Source organism: Myodes glareolus, chromosome 2 (assembly GCF_982192425.1).
Source record: "Myodes glareolus chromosome 2, mMyoGla1.1, whole genome shotgun sequence".
NCBI lineage: Eukaryota > Metazoa > Chordata > Mammalia > Rodentia > Cricetidae > Myodes > Myodes glareolus.
The window spans coordinates 100250406-100273618 of record NC_142027.1 but is presented as its reverse complement, the minus strand read 5'-3'; the positions used below and the strand labels follow the sequence as shown (position 1 = coordinate 100273618).

The following is a 23213-nucleotide window of genomic DNA, read 5'->3' as shown; positions in this document are numbered from 1 at the left end:
GTACATAAGCTTGGGAGAGAGAGGAAAAAGAGTATAGACAGTTAATAGAACAGTAAAATAATATAAAAGAGTACATACAGTCATGGATTAAAGGGGAAAAGAAAAATAAGCCACATAAAGATGGAACACACACAGAGAGTCTGGATTATGTATACTATTGTGTTTTCTTTAAATTTTTTGACTGCAGAGAGACATTTGATCCCGGGAACTACTAAGCTAAACCAACATGTATGTTTTAAAGGTATCTTGACTTCAAAATTTGAGTATAAGGATATGTTACTTTGTAAAAGAGGTTCTGCTTTTGTTTCCACAGAATATGAGAAGCTGTGGATTCCTTACAGGCTAATGTGGTTTGATGGAACAAGACCCCCAGAAAGGTCTCCACGAATCCCTAAAAATATTTCACACAGCAAGCAGCAAGAAGCAGTTTGGAAAAAACGACACCCAAATTTCCAAAATGATTGCTTATAAATGTCTGTTTTCATTTTAAAAGGGTTGGTTATAAGTGGTAAATGGTCATAGCCAATTTCTAAAAGTAAACAAACAAATAATGGGGGTATGATATATAGAGATGAATACTTTATATTGGTAAGAACTTTGGTATATTGTCACAAATTTAAGGTTGATTTGCTACACTGTGTATATGTATTTCTGCTCTTGTTTAAGGTATTATGCTTGTGCGGCACAATATTAAATAATTTTAAAATGCAATGTATAGTTAAGAATTACAGACTAATAGTCACCTGTAATAATCGAACACTGTAGTCATGTTAGTTAGGATTTCTAGATGTACAGAGTTATATTTCAGACAGATAGGCAATCTTCAAATACTTCAAAGAACTGTAGAATATGGCATTTAAATAACTTAGGATTCTGTTGGCATGAGACATAATTGCTCCTGGCAGGACCAATCTATTCCTGGGGGACCTATTATCAGCTGAAGCTGAAGAAGAATTTACTCTGGTGGAAAAGAAAATACGTGAAGCAGATGTGGATTATGTGGATCCAAAGCTTAACTGCATCCTGGTTACAGTACCCTCTAGGGAATCCCCCTCAGAGATCTTGATGCAGAGGGAAAATATTATATTGTACTGGATATTTCTATCACATAGACAGAATAAGAAATTAAATACGAGTGAACCTGGGACCTCTGAGGGAATAGGCAGGAACCAGACGTCTCAGCAGTCCAGGTGTGAGTCTGAATCCTCAGAGGGAGTAGGCCTGAGCATTGGTCAGGGACATCAAAGAAAATAGGCAGGAACCTGGAACCTCTGTGGATCCGAGCCCAAGTCTGGGACCTCTGAGGGAGTAAGCAGGTCCTCCACAGGTCCAGGCACACCCAAGCCTAAGACCTCCAAAGCAGTAAACTGGAACCAGAAACCTTTCCAGGTCCAACTCCAACTCACAGACTTCTGCAGAAGGGAATCCAGACCAGGATTTACAGATACAGGTCGAAGCTGGTAACCTAGGCCACATTTGTCCAGAGGCAAGAACCTCCACCTTGGGCAACAAATTCCACAGGAGTGACTCTGAATGAGCTACCTAGGACAGAAAGGGCCTGAGGAAACAAGCTCTACCGGAGCAGAAGCCAGGGGCAAATCAATCCTGGGACACTGGCGGATGAGGATTGACCCAGCAACCTGACCCAGAGTCAGCCATCTCCACCAGAACCAGAGTGGGACAGAACCAGCTACCTAGGGCAGAGAGTGAACAAGCTCCACCAGGAGCATAAGCCAAGAGCAAACCCAGTTCTCGGAGTCAATCCAGTCCTGGGACACTGGTGTATCAGGACTGAGACAGTGACCAGAGTCAGCGATCTCCACCACAACAGGTCCAACTCCAAGCCAGGGACTTCTGCAGGAGGGTATCCAGACCAGGACTTATGGAAACAGGGCAAAGCTGGCAACCTAGGCCAAATAGGCCTGACACAGCAAACTGCAAGGGAGCAGAGCAAAGCACAGGAGTACTGACCTATCTCCAAGAACACCGAGTAACCAATGGGGTAACTAGAACTGTGACACTGACTGTACCACGAGGAAAACCATCTGAGCTTTGGATTCACTGGCACCTAGAAGATTATTCAACAGAATCTCAGACAGCCCCAACCACACCTGTTAGAGGAAAAGATGAGTAGAAAGGTAAGATCACATGCTACACCACAAAGAGCAACACAACACCAGTAAAACCTGAAGACCCTACAACAGCAAGACCTGAACAACCAAATATAGATGAACCAGAAGAAAATGACCTAAAAAAATAACTTCAAGAGAATGTTTGAAACTCTTAAAGATGAAATGAGAAATTCCCTTAAAGAAATTGAGGAAAAGACAAACAAAAAACTGGAAGACATCAGGAAATCACTTAAAGAAAACCAAGAAAAAGAAATAAAACATATGAAAGAAACTATTCAGGACTTGAAAACTGAAATAGAAACAGTAAAGAAAACACAAGCCAAAGGAATTATAGAAACAGAAATCATGAGAAAAAGATCAGGAACCACAAATGCAAGCATGAACAGCAGAATACGAGAGATGGAAGAGAGAATCTCAAGTGCTGAAGATACAATAGAGGAAATAGACTCATCAGTTAAAGAAAACATTAAATCTAGCAAAAGCTTAACCCAAAATATCCAGGACATATGGGACATCATAAAAAGGCCAAACCTTAGAATAATAGGTATAGAAGAAAGAGAAGTTTAACTCAAAGGCACAGAAAATTTATTTAACAAAATCATAGAAGAAAACTTTCACTACCTAAAGAAAGATATGCCTGTGAAGATACAAGAAGCTTACAGAACACCAAATAGACTGGATCCAAAAAAAGTCCTCTCGCCACATAATAATCAAAACACTAAACATACAGAGTAAAGAAAGAATATTAAGAACTGCAAAGGAAAAAAGCCAAGTAACATATAAAGGTGAGACCTATCAGAATTACACCTGACTTCTCAGTGAAGACAATGAAAGTCAGAAGGTCATGGTCAAGCATTATGCAGATATTAAGAGACCACAGATGCCAGCCCAGACTACTATACCCAGCAAAACTGTCAATCACCATAGAAGGATAAAACAAGATATTCCATGACAAATCTAGATTTCACCAATACCTAGCCACAAACCCAGCCCTACAAAAAATACTAGAAGGAAAATTCAAACCCAAGGAAGATGGCTACATCAACAAAAACACAGACAATTGAGGATCTCATAACAGCAAGTCCCAAAGAAGAAAAAAAATGTACAAATTAACATCACCAATGATGAAAACTAAATTAACAGGAGATAACAACCACTGGTCATTAATATCCCTTCTGTAATGAGCATGGAAACAGATCCCTCTGAATGAATAAATAAGAGGGAACTCTGTAGTGTAGATAGAGCAGGAAATTTATAGAATAAGAATGAATGCAATTTGGTGTAGTGTAAAAGCATTTCTTCTTGTGTGTGGTGTGGAAAATTACTAAGAGGAAAGGTTAAGAAAAACACGTAGGAAAAACACCCTTGCCATTTTGAGGTAAACATGTTTTCCAGTAAGACACAAGAGGGGCCTCACCCTTCTGTACCCGGTCAATACTGACTTGGAGTAAACATGTTTACCAAAAACATGGACACAAAAGGGACCTCACCCCTCTGTGCCTTGTCAATATCAATAGCCTAGGACATCTGGCTATCGGAAGTCAAGTAAACAAGTTGTTTACTAATATAAGTAAGACAGTCATCTCACTTTCACGATGGCCCAGGCATGCTGTTGAGAGTATCCTCCAATGCCCTGCTTTTCTAAGAGCAGACAGAATGCTTTGCTATCCCGAGAGCAGAGAGTTAAAGCCTTGTCTCCCGAGACTCTGTCACCCAAAAGCAGAGTCCAAAGGCCCTGCATTCCAAGATAAGACTAGTACCAGACCACAGACTACGTGGTCAAGAGTTGATCCAGCACTTGGTACCAGCCTGAGAGCAGGACATCAAACACCTTATCTCCTGAGAGAAGACCATTGCCAGACCACAAAGAACTATGGGGTCAAGAGTTGAGCTTTGTGATCAAGCCCCCAGTGCAGTTGGACTTCCAATCGGAAGAAACCTAGCAGTCCCTTTCAGTCCTTGACAGACAGAACAGATCAGGTCATATAATGTGTGTGTGTGTGTGTGTGTGTGTGTGTGTGTGTGTGTGTGTGTTAGCAGGATTATTTAAGTAGGGCACTTTGTAACATGTGTTTAGAGTGTGAGTTGTTAAAAAGTTATTGAAACATTAGTATTAATATTAGAACATGAAATGTTAAGGGAAATCGATATTTTAATGCGGGAGAATTGTCTGTATTCTGTCAATCGTGTTTTAAATAAACGCTGATTGGCCAGGCAGGAAGTATAGGCAGGCCAACCAGACAGGAAGTAGAGGTGGAGAGATGAGAACAGGAGAATTCTAGGAAGGAGAAAGCCCATTCCTCCAGTCCTGCGCAGATCACTGAAGAAGCAAGATGTGAGCTGCCCCACCAAAAAAGGTACCAAGCCATGTGGCTAACATAGATAAGAGTAATGGGTTAATATAAGCTACAAGAGCTAATAAGTAGCCTGAACTAATGGGCCAGTTTTATAACTTATGGAGATCTCTGTGTGATTTTCTTTGGGGCTTGCCGGCCATGGGGAACTGGGCAGGACATAAACCCCAACAAGCATGCCCCTTAATGTTACATTTTAATACAAATGTTTAATGTTTGGTATAAGTATTAGAAAATGTTAATTGGTAAGTTGCATTAAGGTTAAGAAGTGCTTCATGAATAATTGATAAGCTGAACTGAGGTTATGAAGTGGTTTTACATATTAGAATTAGTAGGATTGATAATTATGATATTGAATTGCCTCTGTGTTGCCCATCATCAATCCTCCATGCCTATTAAGATTATAAACCCCATTAATGCATTGGATATTAAAGTTGCTAGTAAAGAATCATTATAAAGACAATTCTCTTGCTTGGTCTGGTTACTCATCAATCCCTGAGGAGAAGGGCACTGAGACCTCATAGTACTACTCGCAAAAGAACCTTGAGCTGAAACCCAACAGCTCGTGACTCCTTCCTTAATGTAAATGGACTCAACTCACCTATAAAAAGGCACAGGGTAACAAATTGGATATGAAAACAGAATCTATCCTTCTTCTGCATACAAGAAATACATCTCAACCTCAAAGACAGACATCATCTCAGAGTAAAGGGTTGGGAAAAAATATACCAATCAAATGGTCCTAAGAAACAAGTGGGAATAGCTATCCTAATATCTAACAAAATAGACTTCAAGCTAAAATCAGTCAAAAGAGACAAAGAAAGTCATTTCATATTAGTCACAGGAAAAATCCATCAAGAGAAAATTTCAATACTGAACATTTATGCTCCAAATACAAGGGCACCCTCATATGTGAAAGAAACACTTCTAAAGTTTAAACCATACATTAACCCCACACACTATAGTGGGAGACTTCAACCTCCCCTATCACCACTGGACAGGTCAGTCAGACAAAACATGAACAGAAAAAGAAGAGAACTAACAGATGTTATGACTCAAATGGACTTAACAGACATCTATAGAATATCCCATCCAAACAGAAAAGAATATACCTTCTTCTCAGCACCTCATGGAACCTTCTCAAAAATTGACCACATATGGTAACAAAACAGATCTCCTTCAGTTTCACTCCAGTGGAATTTGTTGCTCAAGGTAGAGTTCCTTGCCTCAGGGCAAATTTGGACTAGGTTACCGGCTTTGACCTGTATCTTTAAATCCTGGTCTGGATTCCCTCCTACAGAAGTTGGACCTGGAAAGGTTTCTGGTTCCGGTCTACTGCCTCGGTGGTCCCAGGCTCAGGTGAGCCCAAACCCGCAGAGAACCTGCTTACTTCCTCAGAGATCCCAGACTCAGGCTCAGACCTGCAGGGGTTCCAGGTTCCTGCCTATTTTCTTTGATGTCCCAGACTAATGCCTAAACCCACAGAGGACCTGGCTCAGGCCTACTCCCTCTGAGGTCCCAGACTTGCGGCTGGTCACGCTGAGATCTCTGGTTCTTGCCTATTCCTTCGGAGGACCCAGGTTCACTCCTCAATATTGTTGTGATCCAGCTGCCCTCACTCCCCCTGATCGGCCGGAGAACTTCTTTGTGGTCTGTAATTGACAAGGATGTTTGTATTCTTTCTGGCTAGTGGATCTCCACAGAAGGAGTAGAGGTATAAAAGGTTGCTGGGCAAAATAAAGGTTGCTGTTCTTCCTCCTGAAAAGAAGCCTCTGTGTCTCAATCCTGGCACACACCCCCCCCATCGCCAGTCTTGGCTATCCAGGCTGCGCTGGCTGCAGCAAATATAGCTACAGTGCTAGAGGAATAAGACACCAGAGGGAGATCAAGGGAATACTAACTGGAAAAGAAGAAGTCAAATTCTCACAGTTTGTTGATGATATGATAGTTTACATAAGAGATCCCAAAAATTCTACAAACAAACTTCTACAACTCATAAACACTTTCATCAATGTAGCAAGATGAACTCAAAAAAAAAAATCAGTAGCCCTCCTGTACACAGATAAAAGGGCTGGGGAAGAAATCAGAGAATCAACACCTTTCACAATAGCCACAAATAGCATAAAATATCTCGGAGTAACTCTAACCAAACAAGTGGAAGACTTGTATCACAAGAACTTTAAATCTTTGAAGAAAGAAATTGAAGAAGACACCAGAAAGTGGAAAGATCTCCCGTGCTCTTGGGTAGGAAGAATTAACCTAGTAAAAATGGCAATCTTACCAAAAGCAATCTACAGTTTCAATGCAATGCTCACCAAAATCTCAGCAAAATTCTTCAAAGACCTCGAAAGATCAGTACTCAACTTCATACGGAAAAGCAAAAAACCCAGGATAACCAAAACAATCCTGTACAATAAAAGAATTTCTGGAGGCATCACAATCCCTGACTTCAAACTCTGCTACAGAGCTATAGTACCGAAAACAGCCTGGTATTGGCATAAGAACAGACAGGAGGACCAATGGAACCGAATAGAAGACCCAGATATCAATCCACACATCTTCGAACACCTGATTTTTGACAAAGAAGCAAAAAATACCAAATGGAAAAAAGAAAGCATATTTAACAAGTGGTGCTGCCATAACTGGGTATCAACATGTAGAAGAATGAAAATAGACACATATCTATCACCATGCACAAAACTCAAGTCCAAATGGTTCAAAGACCTCAACATAAAGCCAGCCACACTGAACCTCACAGAAGAGAAAGTGGGAAGTACACTTGAACACATTGGCACAGGGAATCACTTCCTAAATAGAACCTCAGCAGCACAGACACTGAGAGAAACAATTAATAAATGGAACCTCCTGAAACTGAAAAGTGTCTGTAAAACAAGGGACACAGTCAACAAGACAAAATGACAACCTACAGAATGGGAAAAGATCTTCACTAACCCCCCACATCAGACAGAGGTCTGATCTCCAAAATATACCAAGAACCCAAGAAATTGAACACAAAAAGAACACATAATCCAATAAAAAAAATGGAGTACAGACCTAAACAGAGAACTCTCAACAGAGGAATCTAAAATGGCTGAAAGACACTTAAGGAAATGTTCAACATCCTTAGTCATCAGATAGATGCAAATCAAAACAACTCTGAGATTCCATCTTACACCTGTAAGAATGGCCAAAATCAAAAACACTGATGGCAACTTATGCTGGAGAGGTTGTGGGGAAAAGGGAACACTTCTGCATTGCTGGTGGGAATGCAAGCTGGTACAGCCCCTCTGGATGTCAGTGTAGTGATTTCTCAGAAAATTAGGAAACAACCTTCCTTAAGACCCAGTAATACCACTTTGGGGTATATATCCAAAGGATGCTCAACCGTGCCACAAGGACATGAGCTCAGCTATGTTCATAGCAGCTTTGTTTGTCATAGCCAGAACCTGAAAACAAACTAAATGCCCCTCAGCTGAAGAATGGATAAGGAAAATGTGGTACATTTACACAATGGAGTATTACACAGCAGAAAAAATAACGGCATATTGAATTTTGCCAAAAAATGGATGGAGGTATAAAACATTATTTTGAGTGAAGTAAGCCAGACACAGAAAGACAATTATCACATGTACTCACTCATAGGTGGTTTAAACATAAAGCAAAGAAAGCCAGCCTTCAAACCACAATCCCAGAGACCTTAGACAACAATGAGGACACTAAGAGAGACTTACACAGATCTAATCTACATGGGAAGTTGAAAGTAGAAAAAGACAAGATCTCCTGAGTAAATTGGGAGCATGGGGACCTTGGGGGAGGGTTGAAAGGGGAGGGGAGAGGCAGGGAGGGGAGCAGAGAAAAATATAGAGCTCAAGAAATATCAATAAAAAATTTTTAAAGATCACAGAAAAATGGACCATGTTATTAGAGAAATAATTCAATCTCCCCTCTGGGTTCATTAATGGCTCCTATAAACACCTTTTCTCCCATGTCCCTCTGGGCACCTAATGCTTGTTCTAAATCAATAGCCCCGGGAGTTAAGGAAGTGTTCAAACTGTCTCTTTCTACCAACACCTCAAACCGAAACTTTCTTCTTTTCTTTCAGGCTCCTTAGCACTTGGTGGTACTTACAGAGCAAACTCCTGAGCATCTAATCACCACATCTAATTACATGGAAGAGCATATTTTCACCAATATGTTAGTAAATTACGAAGTTAACTGAGATGGTAGGCTCTTGACAACCTGGTAGTGTGAAGCAGACTGTTTCTGGACTCCATCTCCTGGATCATATCTGCCAAAGGATATACATTTCAAATGTATTTTAATAAATAAAGACTGCCTGAAGATCGAAGATTAAACAGTCCCACTGGTTAGCCTTACAGACCAGATTATGGTAACGCACGCCTTTAATCCCAGTAGCCACACTAGTTGGCATAGAAACTGGGTGATACCTTTAATGACGGTGGTGCACACCTTTAATCCCAGCCCTAGAGAAGAATATAAGACTTAGATTCTTCAGGATAAAACAGCTATTGGAATGATCTCTGTTATTTGCCAATTATCGTAGCCTGGACATTTGGTATGTATGTTTCTTGCTTGATGTTGTTCTTATTGGTTGTGGTTTTATTTTGGTGCATTATTACCCTTTCTTTCTCCTGAACAATACTTGATATCTGTTCTTATTATTTATAGTTTTGTATTAGGTTTAGAACCTTCTCATTTAGACAAAGGGGAGAAGTGTTATGAGAATTCATTTCTGCAAATAGTTTCTGGGGTACCAGTCTTAGGACATGGGTTCTGTGGGTGAGCTCTCTCATTCTCTTGGGAGGTCAGAGCAGAAACAAGCTTGTGTGGTTGTTCACATCTCCCCTGGGCAGAATAGCGGAACATGGCAGCTTCCACCTTGGCCTGTATTTGGTGAATCTGTATTTTCCCTTTGAATCCCCATAGTAAAGACTTGTAAATTCATGCTTTATACTTGTATCTACCTTTTTTTTTGCTCTCGACTATCATAAACTGGCTGACACTGAAATTCTTTTCAGCATAGAAGCCACAAATTCTGGTTTACCCCAAGTCTAGGTCCCTAAAAGCCTAGTGTTACTCATCAGGCTCCTGCATATGGCATCGTGAAACTGTGTCCTTTTCTTCTCACAAATGACACTACCACGTTGTCCTCTACTGGAAATGTTAGAGAAGGAAGGATGGAATGACTCTAAATCCTATGGTAAGTTGGAGGGGTCAACTGGAACTTAGAATGCTGGGTTTGTTTCATTTAGCATGGCTCCAGGCCTGCATGTCCACTCTGCCAGGGCAGTTAGACTTGTCATACCCCAGGACACCAAGTCACCCTGTTGAAACCAACCAGAGATCTTGAAAAGACAAGTTGCTGGAATATTGATTCAGTATAGTGGAAAGTTCATCATAGGAAAAGAAAAAAGACTCATGGTTTGGCCTCAGCCTGTAAACCAAAGGTCTGTGAATCAGGGACCCAAGCAGAGAAGGGAATATGGCGTCTTAATCATTTTTAAAAGGTCAGAATCAGACTGAGTGTGGTGGCATATCTGTTATTCTAGCACTGAGACAGCTAAGGCAGGACTGAGAATTGACAGCCAGTCTGGACACATACTGCACACTCTCTAAATTGGGAAGGGAGAGTGCAGTACTGGAGAGATGTTGTCTGAGTTTTTGTCCTGCCCAGTTCCCGCAGTCGTTAAGTACCAAAGAAATCACACAGAGGTCTATATTAGTTATAAACTGATTGGCCCAGTATCTCAGGCTTCTTATTAACTCGTACAACTTATATTAGCCCATTATTCTTACCTGTGTTAGCCACATGGATCAGTACCTTCTTCAGCGAGGTAGTCACATCTTACTTGTTCTGTGGCGGGATCCTAACTGCAGAAAAAAAAAACTTCCTTCTTCCCAGAATTCTCCTGTTCTCACTGACCCGCCTCTACTTTCCGCCTGGTTGTCCCCCCCCTATACTTCCTGCCTGGCTATTGGCCAATCAGTGTTTATTTAAAATATGATTGATAGAATACAGACCACGGTCCCACACCAGAGAGATGTCTCAGCAGTTAAGAGTTCTTGCTGCTCTTCTAGAGGCCCTGAGTTTGATTACCAACACCCATGTTGAAGGATTCACAACCAGAGGCAACTCCAGCTCCAAGAGATCCAAAACCTTTCCTACTCTTCACTGGCATCTGCACTTATATGGTATGTGTGTATGTGCACACCAGTGCAGGTGCCAACAGAGGCCAGAAGAGGGCATCAGATCCTCTTGAGCTGGAGTTAGGGTTGTTCGTAAGTCTCAACTCAACATGAATGTTGGGAACTGAATTCAGGACCTCTGCAAGAGCGGTCAATGGTCCTAACTACTCTGCCATCTCTGCCGTTGTTTATCTTTGATTTGTTATGGCGACGAAAAGCTGAGCAAGGAAACACCTGTTGCAGAGTGCATGGCATCACTTCTGACCCTCTTGCTTTTATGTTGCATCAACCTTTTTTTCAGTGTTCTCTAATTTTTTATTTTCACATGTGGATATTTTGCCGTCGTGTATTTCTGTGTACCACGTGTGTGCCTAGTGCCCACGGAGGACAGAAGAGGACATTGGAGTCCCTGGAATCTGGTGTTATAGATAGATGTAAGCTGCCACACGGGTGCTGGGAATCGAACCCGAGTCCTCTGCTACAATCCCACCTAAGTCCCAGCTTGGTGAACCCATGAGTTTATTGGGTTTATTTACAGAACAAGGTATGGGATTACCTACAGGAATGTGGGTGACCCCAAAACAACTGCATCACTGAAATGTCCCACCCCCATTATGGATGATGACCTCATGGAAGCTGCATCATGGAGTCCTCTGTCAACCTTCCATTGTTTTCTTTGTTTGTTTGTTTTGTTTATTTTTCTGAGACAGGGTTTCCTCTCTGTAGCCCCAACTGTTCTGAAATCATGCTGGCCTTGAACACACAGAGATCCCCCTGACTCTGTCTTCCAAGTGCTGGAATTAAAGGCATGTGCTGCCACCCCCACCTGGCCCACCTTTCACTTTCTATTTAGTCAAGGATATATATCCCAAGGCCCATTGCAGTTGGGGGAGTACAGGAGAGTCTTGTGGCCTTCCTCCCCTTTTCTACTGAGGACTATCAATAGCTCCATGAACAGGATTCTAAACCTGGCTATCTCTGCATCATCCTTTTCTGAGTGTCAAGACTACTGGTCTCTGTAGCTTCTAGTCCAAGGCAGCAATGGGGTAAACATGTTATGCCTAGAGGGAAGTAACTGCCTTGTTTGAGATGAAATCCATGGCTACCTACGTGCTAGACAACCATCCTACGTTCTGAGTGCAATCGGTGACATTTTAGTTGAGTAAGACTCAGTGCCTCTGAGGGAAGAACATTCCAAATAAGCAGATAAACTTCAAAGGACCTAAGACAGGACTGCAGTAGCTGAAAGGGGATCCGTCAGGGATGTGCGGCAGGCTCGCAGGCCCAGGACACCTTGGATGAGCTGCAACATCTTTGTACGTTTTAAGCAGAGGAGGGATTTGGTTTAAATCGCCGACTAGGGATGAGGGTGACCCTGTACCTAACCTGGAATTCAGGAGACAAACAAGAAAAACCCTAACATTGTGATTAGCTTGGTAGAAAGAACTGTACCATGAGGGAGAGAGGGTTTTGTGTGTGTGTGTGTGTGTGTGTGTCAATGTTAGAGCTTATATACATACCAAATATAGGCATATGTGATACACAATTTAGCTGGAGTTTATGAAAGATAGATTTGCTTTGCTTTTCCTTTTTTTAAAATTCATCTGTTTTACATCCCAGTCACAGCCCCGCCCCCTCCCCAATCCTCCCTTCCCAGTCCCTTGCCTCCATCCTCTTCCATCTCCATCCAGGAAAAGACGAGTCTTCTATGATTATCAATAAAACATGGCACATCAAGTTGCAGTAAGACTAAACACCCCCTCCCCATACACACACATATTAAGACTGAGCAAGGCAACCCAATGTGTGGAGTATGGTCCCAGAAGCCAGTAAGAGTCAGAGACGGCCCCCATTCCTGCTGTTAGGAGTCCCATAAGAGGACATTTTTTTTCTTTCTTTTGAGGCAGGCTCTCATCAGGTAGATCAGGCTGGCCTCAAATTCACAGAGATCCTCCTGTCTCTGTCTCCCAAGAGCTGGAATTAAGATTGCCTACCATGTCTGACATGTTTTTCTTTCGTAAAATGTACTTACTTGTTTGTTTTTTTATATTACTGTGTGTGTACATGATGCCTGTATGTGTGAGTGTGTGAGGGCATCCCTGTGCAAGTCAGAGGACGACTCTGGAGTCAGTTCTCTCCTTCCTTCACACAGGTCCCAGAAATCTAACCCAAACTCCGGTCCTGAGCTTTTTCATCCAGCATTTGGTTTCAACTCCAAGGCAGCAAAGGGGTAAACATGTTATGCCCAGAGGGAAGTAACTGCCTTGCAACACTTCACCTACAAAGTATTGAGATTACAGGCAAGAGCAAGTTGAGGATGAAACCCAGGACTTCCTATGGACGTAAGCATTCCACCTTCCGAGCTGCAACCCCGTGAGCAGTCTATTGAGCAATCTCACTGGCCCCTATCTTGTTTTTTTCTGTCTCCCGAAAGATACAAAACAACTCCCAGGGAACTGATTTGATCCGTTTTAGATCCTTCTCAAACTTTGGACCTGCCTGTTTTGGAGGCTGTGATAAATGGCAGGACATAGACTTTATTTATAAACAGACAACTTCCTGCGGGAGGGAGAGAAAAATGTCATTAGAAACAATTTCCCACATTGCCAGGGTTTCGGCTACAGCTAATACTTTTGTGGCAACAACAGACAAATACAGGAGCATGTTTTCAAAGGGTCGTCCTAACTCCAGGGTTATTTTTGCAGGCACAGGAAAGCTCTGTTTATTACCAAGTGCGGAAAAAGTATCAATTTAGGATCCGAAAACAAAGACCCTGGGGGTTGAGGTTTCAGAGTAGGCACAGGAAGTTGTAGGACGTAACTATAAGAAGGCTCGAGGCAAAGGGGTATAGGCCATCATTGACATGGTGTTCATCGAAACTTGGTAACTACCGAGCTCCCACCACTCTCAGGGGTTATCCCAGAACTCACTCGTTAGTGGAGAATTGACAGTTCTCGAACGTCAGCTTTTGCCGTCTCTTCTGGATATCATAGGTTTATTTTCCTCTTCTCTCCACTATGTTCCTTCACTGCTTTGGCCTAGCTCGAGACTTGTCTACTGCTAATTCTGTCTTGGATGGAGGATGTCAACTATAAACAGGACAAATGTAGTTGTCTCGGGGTGACCTAGCTGCTTAACAAGCTAACAATCCACCTGCAACCTTCCCCCCCAAAAAGCCTTCCTTGCCTCTTCCCGCTTGCATGAACTATGAAGACTCTCAGGTGGTTGAGACTATAGATCAATAGTAGAACTTAGGCCTAGTGTATGTGAAACCCTAAGTTCAACATCCAGCATTGCAGGAAGAGGAAAAAAAAATGTCTCAGCAAAGGGAAATCCAGCCTTGAAGGCCACACACCCACTCAGTCTAACTGCGGACCAACTGGATAGGTATTTCGGGTGTCCATCACCCCTCAGCCTGGCCCCTGCGGGTTAAAAGGACTTAGGGATCACGAATCTTGAAGCTGCAGCAGCCCACAGCCCCTCAGGCCTGGGTGCTTCCCAGGTAGGTAGGTCACCCTAAGGCGATGATTTAGAAGACAGCTCGCCCGTCCAGGCCACAGCCGCCCCTCCCTGCCCCGCCGCCCGCCCAAGCCGCACCCACTTGGGGGCGGTGCACCCAGGCTCAGTTCTCGGTGGGAGGACGCCGCGGCTTTAAGTAGGGGCGGGACTGAACGCCGAGCAGCAGCAGCAGCGGCGCGGCGACGAAGAGTTCGCCGGCGGTCTGGATCGGATGCTGGAGGCCAGCTGGCAGGTCCCGGTAAGCACGGGGCAGGCGGGCGAACGACCCCGGGAGATGCACGCGCCCGTGTGAGTGTCTCAGGCGTGGGGGAAGAGATCGGTGCAGCGCGGCGACTCCATAGAGGGGCGGAGAAGACTGTCCCGGCAAGGCCGAGGTCCTTCAGGCCCCACGGGAGCTCTCTTTAGCTGGATCTGCCCCACTGCAGTGTTTAGCCCTCCGCGGTGCCTGGCTGCGCTGGAGCGGACGGCGAGACGCGCAGCGCTATCGGCCGTGGGGATTGGCCCTCGGCGCTCGCCGTAGTTCAGCGGCCTGCTTGGGGGTGGTCGCTGAGAGTCCCAGGAAGGACTGGCGACAAAAGGAGGGAATCCGAAGACCGTTTGCGGCGGGAAGGGATTGAGTGAGGAGTCGCGGGGGCTGCGGCGCCCTACCAAAGCCATCCTGGCATCTGCGGGCCTCCACGCAGGCACCTGGCTCTCCGGGCCAGACGCTGAGAGTGAAGGTAGCGGTGGCTGCAGCGCCCCCTGGCGGCTCGGCGGCGCGGTGTCAAGCCAGTCGAGCGTCGTGGGCGGGGCGGACCCGACGGAGGACAGCGGACAGTGGGGCCGTTTGCCTTTTCCTTACCTGGGTAGGGACTCCGTGGGCTCGTGGGCATCCAGGCTTGAGCCCATAGCCCCCCGGAAAGTTCAAAACCTCCTTCCGGAATCCACAGGCGAAATTGGTTCTTCACCTGATGTCAGGGTCAAAGCCCAGGGGAAAGCTAGGCCGAGCCGCTGGGAGGCTTGGGTGGGGGCTTGGAAATGGCACATTTAATGGCTTCTAAGAAGAGGAATAAGTATCGCAAAAAAAAAAAACCGCGCAGATGTTGGGTCTATAGCTCAGAGGATAGGAAGCCAGCCTAGCATACCAAAGATCTTGGGTTCCATTCCCTAGAACCTCCTAAACCTGAGATGATAGTACACAAGGCTTGTCAGGAGTGGGGGTGCAGGAGGATCAAGAATCAAGGCCATCCCTACCCACACCCAGCTCCTCATCCGAGCTTCACGACATGACCTCCACAGCAGAAAAGTTAGATAAAAAGTTTGGGCAGGACGAGGGCTTCAGAAGACTGTGACCCTTAGTCTAGTTAGCAGTCCCTGGGTGTGAGGGCCCTGCAGTGTTTGGAGGAGGGACCGTGATACGAAAAGGTAAGAGTTTAGCCAAATCACCATAGCAAGGCTGATAGTCTCCTTAGCTTTGGACTTTCATTTTCTCCCTACAAACAGGGTCTCGGATATTGTGTGGGCCTGGCTGTGCTGGAGCACTCTTGAGTGCTAGGATTAAAGTCGTACTCCACCACACTCAGCTATTCTTACTTATTTATTTTTAACATGCGTTTGTTTGCATATGTGTGTTAGGCGTGCATGTGGAAGTTACAGGACAGCTGCAGGAGTCTGTCCTTCCATCCCATGGGTCACCGGGATGAAGTCAGTTCTCCAGGCTTGGCAGCAAGCATTTTTACATTATGAGCCAGGGGCCAACAGCCTGTTTCCAACTCACTGAGGTGCTCTTAAAGCATTCTTTGGGGCCAGTGAGGTAGGTGGTGCTTGGGGTAAAGGTCAGATGACCTGAGCTCAGTCCCCAAGACCCATATGGTGGACAGAAGGAAGGGAGTTCCCCAAGTTGTCCCCTGACCTCTGCATGTGCAGTGTTGCACACACCTCCCTCGGCCCCAGTAAGTAAACGTAGTGATAAGAAGAAGCATTCTCTGAGTGTATTCTGTGCTTCGGCTGCAGATAAAATCTACAACTTCCTGGACACTTGAGGGTCTTGGAGGTGATGCAGAGGAAAATGGTTTACTTATTTCTTTAATTATTTACACAGTGCTGGTGATGGAACCCAGGACAAGGGCTCTACCACAGTGTGTGTATTTTCTTTTGACACAGGGTCTCATGTAGCTCTGGCTGGCTTGGAACTTACTATGTGGACCAGGCTGGCCAGTCTCCTGCATTTCCCACCAAGCCCAGATTATATATATATATATATGTATATATATATATATATATGTATATATGTATATATATATATACACACACACACACATATGTATATATGTATTGCACATACATGTATGTGTGTGTACACGCACAGAGATATATAATTTTTGGCTTTTTGAGACAGGGTTTCTCTATAGCTTTTCGAGCCTGTTCTGGAATTTGCTCTGGAATTTGCTCTGAAGACCCTGTTGACCACAAACTCACAGACATCTGCCTGCCTCTGCCTCTGCATGCTGGGATTAAAGGTGTGCACCACCACCACCCAACTTGTTTTTTATATTTTTAAAAAGTATTGGGGGGTTGTTGAAGAATGATGAGCCCAAATCCGTCAGAATTTACACTTCAGCATTTATGAATACTTTTATTGGACACATCTGTTATCATTCATGCATATGTTTGTGACTCCTTCCTGAATACAGAACTGGGTCACTATGGTAGACATTTAGACAAACTAAAATATTTACACATTTGGAGATGGCATATCATGTATCCCAGGCTCCTCTCTCTACCTCTCAAGTGTTGGTATTACAACCTCTGCTTTATGCATTGCTGGGGGTCAAACCTTGGGCTTGCCTATTAGGCAAACCCTATCTCTGGACCCCAGCCCTAACTCTCCCTCTATTTTCTACAGCTCTTTATACAAAATATTTGTCAGTCTCTGGTTTAGGGAAAGAAGGATATATAATGGGAAAGACCTATGTTTAAAAAAAAAAGGTTTAAACAATGGATTTGGGTAAACTTTATATTGAAATACTGTGTCCAAAACAAACAAAAACAACCTGCAGAGAACAGTGTATTAATCTGGATTACTGTAAAATTATTTTGGGAAGGGGAAGTGAGATGGCTCAGCAGGTAAAATTTCTTGGCACAATCCCTGACACCTGAGCTCAATTCCCTGGACTTCTGTGAAGTTCCTTCAACCTCCACACATCTGTCAAGACACCGGGGTCTCTCCCAGAGAGTGAATAAACAAATGTAATTTTTGAAGATACTTGGGTAAAATCTTTCCCAGATTATAAGCCTGTGTCATTGAAAGCTGCTAATGGGATGTTTGTTTTCACAGGCTGGGTGAGCTCATGGACTTCGTGCTTTAGTTTTGAGAAAGAAACAAATACAGAAGAAAGATGGCGTTTGTTGCAACCCAGGGGGCCACGGTGGTCGACCAAACCACTCTGATGAAGAAATACCTTCAGTTTGTGGCAGCTCTCACAGATGTAAATACACGTGAGTCGATCCTTTTTGACACATTGGGATAAATCACAACCTTAATGTTTGTCCTTGGTTTCCCCCTTGCTACCTTGTGGAGAAGCAAAGTGATGAACAATATTGCTGGAGCCCCAGAGAGGCACAAGTGTGTATGTGTGTGCCTGTGTGTGTCTGTATCCTTGTCTGTGCATGCACATGTGAGTCTGAGGATGGGTGTGGCGTGACTGGTGATAGGGACCTAGCCATGTGCCTTCTTCCAGGCTGTGACAGTCAAACTGATAAGATCTGATTGCTTCTCTTTCTTAAGTCCAGTGATTTTTTTTTTTTTTTTTTTTGGAAAGCCTCCTTAAGGTAGTTTCAATAACATGATGGTTTGTTTTGCCATTTATAGCTGATGAAACGAAGTTGAAAATGATGCAGGAAGTGAGTGAAAACTTTGAGGTATGAATTTTATGCTTTGCCTTTTTAAAAAATTACACTTACTTTGTTTTTGGACTGTGTGTTTACCTGTACATGCCATGGTGCTATGTGCTGTTCTCAGGGCGATCTAGGGAGAGGACTCTGTTCTTTCCTTCCATCATGTGGACCTAGGGATTGAACTCAGGCCATTTTGATGGCCCTGCAGTTTTGTTTCCTGGGCTTTCTATTTTTACACTCAGTGTTTATTAATATTTGCTATCTTACTGTGTGTAAGATGTGTGTGGGATGCACATGCCACCACCGTGTTTGCATGGAAGTCAGGGACAGCATTGTGGAGTGGTTCTCTCCTACCTTTATGTGGGTTCTGGGCGTCAAACTCAGGTTTTCAGCTTGTTGATCTGGGTGACAACTTGGTCTGCGAGTCATCTTCCAGCCCTCCAGTCAGTCTTTCTGAAAGTTGTCTTGTCTTTAGTCGCTGTTACTTCTCATGGTGTGGGGAGGGTACAGAAGCGCTGCAGTGCACAGGTGATGTCACAGCACACTGTGGGAAATGGTTTTCTCCTCCGTCTTCACCTTTACATAGGCTCTGGGGACTGAACTCGGGGCTTCAGGCGTATGTGGCAGGCACTTCCACTGCTGAGCCATCTGTTGAGCCCAGTCGATCCTTTTTCTGTTACTGACTCAGAGGTCACTGATAGCAAAGGCTAGCCCGTGATAGCATACTCCTGTAATTCCAGCAGTGGGAAAGCTGGAGCAGGAGGACTGGCAGTAACCATTCAGTGCCAGCCTGTGCTATATGAACATATGAACAGTTCTGTGCCACCTGGGCTATATGTACAGCTTAGTGCCAGCTTGAGCTATATGTACAGCTCTATGCCAGCCTGGACTATATGTACAGCTCTATGCCAGCCTGGGCTATATGTACAGCTCTGTGCCAGCCTGGACTATATGTACAGCTCTGTGCCAGCCTGGGCTGTATGCACAACTCTGTGCAGCCTGGACTATATGTACAACTCTGTGATAGCCTAGGCTGTATGTACAGCCCAATAACAGCCTGGGATATAGTGTGAAAGTATTTGGGAAGAAGGTTTTTTTTTTTGTTTTTCCCTAAACACTTATTTTGTGTCTGTGTGTACTTGGGCACATATGTCCCATGAGGTGCATGTACAGCTTAACGGACTTCTACATGCACCTCTACAGTGTGGGTTCTCCTTTAGGCTTGGCAATAAGTGTCTTTACCCTCTGTGCTGCTTACCGTGCCCCATAGAGTCTAGGCAACTGTGGTCTTTCAGCAGGAATAGAAACCATTCAGGATATTGCCATCGTCATGGTGGCAGTCTCAATGTCATGTGCAGGTTGTTGGCTTTGTTTCGGTTGCTGTGCTGTGGCATTTTTATTTTTAAGGGGGCTCTCTTTACATGTTTTCACTCGAACGCATTCAAGCTTGTGTTGTGGTTGGTTGTGTTCAGGTGAGTGCTCATCTGACATGATGGGCTGCCTGTCATTTCTGACTCTAGTGCTTCAGATGTCTGTCACCTTAATAAAGACGTGTTCCCTTCTGGGTTTCTTGTATTTGTACGATTTTATATTGTCCCACAGATCGCTCAGACTCTGCCTGCAATTGGCCTTTGATTTGTTTTTACACTGGAAAAATATTGATTGCTCTTGTAAACAACAACAAAACCCAACAAAGACCTTTGATTTTATGTGTATCTGTATGAATACCCAGGTGTGTGCATGAGTACCACATGCATGCAGTGCCTGTGGGGGCCGGAAGAAAGCGTCAGTCCCTCGAGTTAAAGGAGCTTGTGGAAGCCATGTAGGTTTAAGAAAGTCAGTCCAGGCTCCCTGCAGGAATAATAAACTCTCCCAGGTGGTGGTTGTGCGTGCCTTTAATCCCAGCACTCAGGAGGCAGAAATGGGGATCTCTGTGAATTCAAAGCCAGCCTATTCTACAGAGAAAGTAACAGGACAGCCAGGACTAAAACCAAAAAAAAAAAAAAAAAAAGTAAGATCTCTTAACGGCTGAGTCATTCTTGATTTAACTTTAAGGATACTATCATAAACTTTATTTTCAATTTGTTCTCCACATGTTTCTAAAGTCACTTTAGTTCTAGTTTTTCATTGTGCTCCCTAGATTTCATTTCCCTGCATAGTCCCTGTTTATTTGTTCACACGTTCTCTTATGCTTTTGGTTTCACTTTGTGAACAACTGGGCATTGAATGACTGGAATGCATTCTGAGAATTGTGTCATTGGTCAGATCTGTTATTTGAGCATCATTGAGTATACTCACAGACATAGATGGGATAGGTCAGTCAGTCAGCATAGCCTCTAGAAAATTACAATTGTACCCATGTTTGAATATGCAAGTATGTGCACAGACATGCATGCCATGACCCATGTGCAGAGGCTAGAGGGCAACTTGAAGGAGTTGGTTCTCTCTCACTGTGTGATTCCCTGGAAGGTGCTGTTCAATGACCAGTACCTTTCCCTGTGAGCTGTCTCACCAGCCTGCCTCTTCATATGATCAAAATCTATGTGGCTCCTGCCAATGTGTAACACAGCGAACTGTTTGACAGAGACTTTGAAAGACACATATATTGAAATAATGATGACAAGCCCCTAGTGACATCTGCTTATGTATCCCAGTCAGACAGCGTCATGAGACTGTCTCAGAAAATCAGAAAGTCTGTAGCCAATTGAGCCGACCCAGTTCCTTTCCTGGCGGGAACGTGGAGTGTAAGGATTGGAGCAGTCACGCCCTTGGGAGTGTAGGCAGCCTATGGGATGCCCTGAGGGACTTTCAAGGCAATTTTCTTGCAGATAATCATTGTCTCCAGTTCAGTGCTGTCCCCAGCCTTGGCTCCAGGAAGATCTGCAGGGTGTTTGGGAAGCCCCAGGACACAGTGGCCAGAGTTCATGCTGGCCAGGTAATTTTGTCCATCTGCCCCAAACTGCAAAATAAGGAACCTGTGAATGAGGCCTTGTGTAGAGTCAAGCTTAGTTCTCTGACCAACAGAAGACCCATACCTCAGAGACGTGGGGCTTCACTGTGTTTAATGCAGGTGAATTTGGAGACACAGTGGCTTGTCCCATAGCTGCTGACTCAGATACATCCACAGTTGCTGCCTGGACAAATGGCAGCCTGCATTTCTGAGGGCTTCCCCTGTCCACATCCCCACCACATCACGTGTAGTATGAATCTCCCATCCCGCATGTCTTTATAAAGAACGAAGAGGCTACAGACGCACAGTGGAGTTAACCCAGAACCACAGTGTTTGCTCTGGGCTTTAACCACTGCACAGAATGGCGCGTGCTGCACTTTATCTGAGAGCAGCATGGACCTGTTGACATCTCACTGCCACAAGGACATGGGCATTGCCCTGGATGCTCTGATGCCTGTGACACCACAGGCTGATAGGCGGGACTTTCTTGGGCTCCTTTAGGATGTTACAGGACCACTGTCATGTGTGGTTCATCATTATGTGGTACCTATTAGTTTTATATTGACTGCTGTAAAAGTCTTATCTTTTTTGAGACAGTGCCTCATTCTGTAGCCGTGGCTGGTCTATAACTCAGTATGAGAGGGGGCTGGCCTGAAACTCAGAGATCTGCTTGCCTCTGCCTCTCCAGTCCTGGGATTAAAGGGTTTTTACCACTATTTGTGGCTAATACGTTAGTATTGTCCAAAGATAATTTATTTTACGTGTATGAGTGTTTCTATAAGTGAGGACCTACATGACACCCCTCCCCATCCCCACCCCCCAGTATCTGGCTTTATAACACAGAACAGCCTCTAACTCATGATCCTCCTGCCTCATCCTTGTTCTAGGTTACAGGCATGCACCTAGCTGACTGGCTTTGGAAGTTAGTCTTGAACGTTCAGTATTTTTCAGAGCATTGACATTTTTTCTTTGCTTTGCTTGAATTTATTATTTACTTTTGTTCAAATTACATTTCTGTGTGTACTTGGAGTTTGCATGTGGAACTCAAAGGATAGTTGGCAGGTTGTTCTCTCCTACCATGTGGGTCCCAGGGATTGAACTTGGCTCATCATGTGTAGCAGAAAGTTCATCAACCCTAAATGCCTTATAACCTGATGTATACTAGAACAGTGTGCCAGGTGGTGTGATCCACATGTAGTGTACACATGGCTTCTTAAAACACTGTCTCTTTATGGAGAGAATATTCAGAATCCTTTTAGTGCCTCTGTCTGTCTGTCTGTCTGTCTGTCTATCTATCTTTATTTATTTATTTATTTATTTATTTTTGGGTTTTTCAAGACAGGGTTTCTCTGTAGCTTTGGAGCCTGTCCTGGAACTAACTCTTGTAGACCAGGCTGGCCTGACTCACAGAGATCTGCCTGCCTCTGCCTCCCAAGTGCTGGGATTAAAGGTGTGCACCACCACCGCCCAGCTTCCTTTATTTTTATTATTATCACTTGCCTTTTTCTTTTTTCCTTAAACAGAGTCTCGCTATAGAGTCCTGACTATCCTGGAACTCACTGTGTAGGCAAGGCTGGTCTAGAACTCATAGACATTCACATGCCTCTACCTCCCAAATACAGGGATGATTGGCACTTTCAGAGATACAGAATGTTGTTTTTGATAGTCACCCCACCCTGAAGCAGTGAGCCAGAATTTGTTCCTCCTATTGGTTCACCTTCCCTGTCTCTCTTCTGTTTTCTTTCCAGCCTAGTTAGTATTTTTTGCTCAGGTTATATGAGTTCAGCCTTTAACATGAGTGAGGCTGTAGAACTTTTATGAGCAGCTTGTTTCGTTTAGCGTGGTGATTGTGCGTGCTGTTCTCTTTTCCCCAGCGGACAGGAGCGGATCAGACTTTTTGTTTGTTTTGAATGGTTGAGAATTGTAGTTCACTGTATTTATGCACCACATATGTTGAGCCAGTCATCCTTCGACAGACATGTCCATTGCTGTAATTTCTTGGCTCTTATGCATTGTGCTGTGGTGAACATGGGAGGAAAGCAAGCTATTGTGTCGTGCGGTGCTGGGAACCGAACCCAGAACCTCAGGCCAGCTAGGCAAATGCTTGGCCATTGAGTTGTGTATCGTGTGTGTGTGTGTGTGTGTGTGTGTGTGTGTGTGTGTGTGTGTGTGTGT

At 44.2% G+C, this 23213-nt stretch overlaps 1 protein-coding gene, 1 non-coding gene and 1 pseudogene across 14 annotated transcripts in view; all 3 read left to right on the top strand.

Moving 5' to 3' along the window:
- The first annotated feature begins 14324 nt into the window (after positions 1 to 14324).
- Positions 14325 to 23213, top strand: part of Trrap (transformation/transcription domain associated protein) — a 96783-nt gene continuing 87894 nt past the window's right edge. For all 13 annotated transcript variants that reach the window (XM_085684007.2, XM_048436757.3, XM_048436770.3 and 10 more), the window contains exons 1-3: positions 14325 to 14450; positions 17529 to 17689; positions 18063 to 18112. In XM_085684007.2, coding sequence (XP_085540133.2) covers positions 17590 to 17689; positions 18063 to 18112 — 150 coding nt within the window. In that variant the 5' untranslated portion in view covers positions 14325 to 14450; positions 17529 to 17589. The remainder of the gene's footprint in view (positions 14451 to 17528; positions 17690 to 18062; positions 18113 to 23213) is intronic.
- On the top strand, positions 17768 to 17967 carry LOC146895507 (small nucleolar RNA ZL1). The gene has a single exon (XR_015000699.2). It is a non-coding gene; the product is annotated as a small nucleolar RNA ZL1 (small nucleolar RNA).
- On the top strand, positions 20783 to 20907 carry LOC125402290 (small nucleolar RNA SNORA70; annotated as a pseudogene).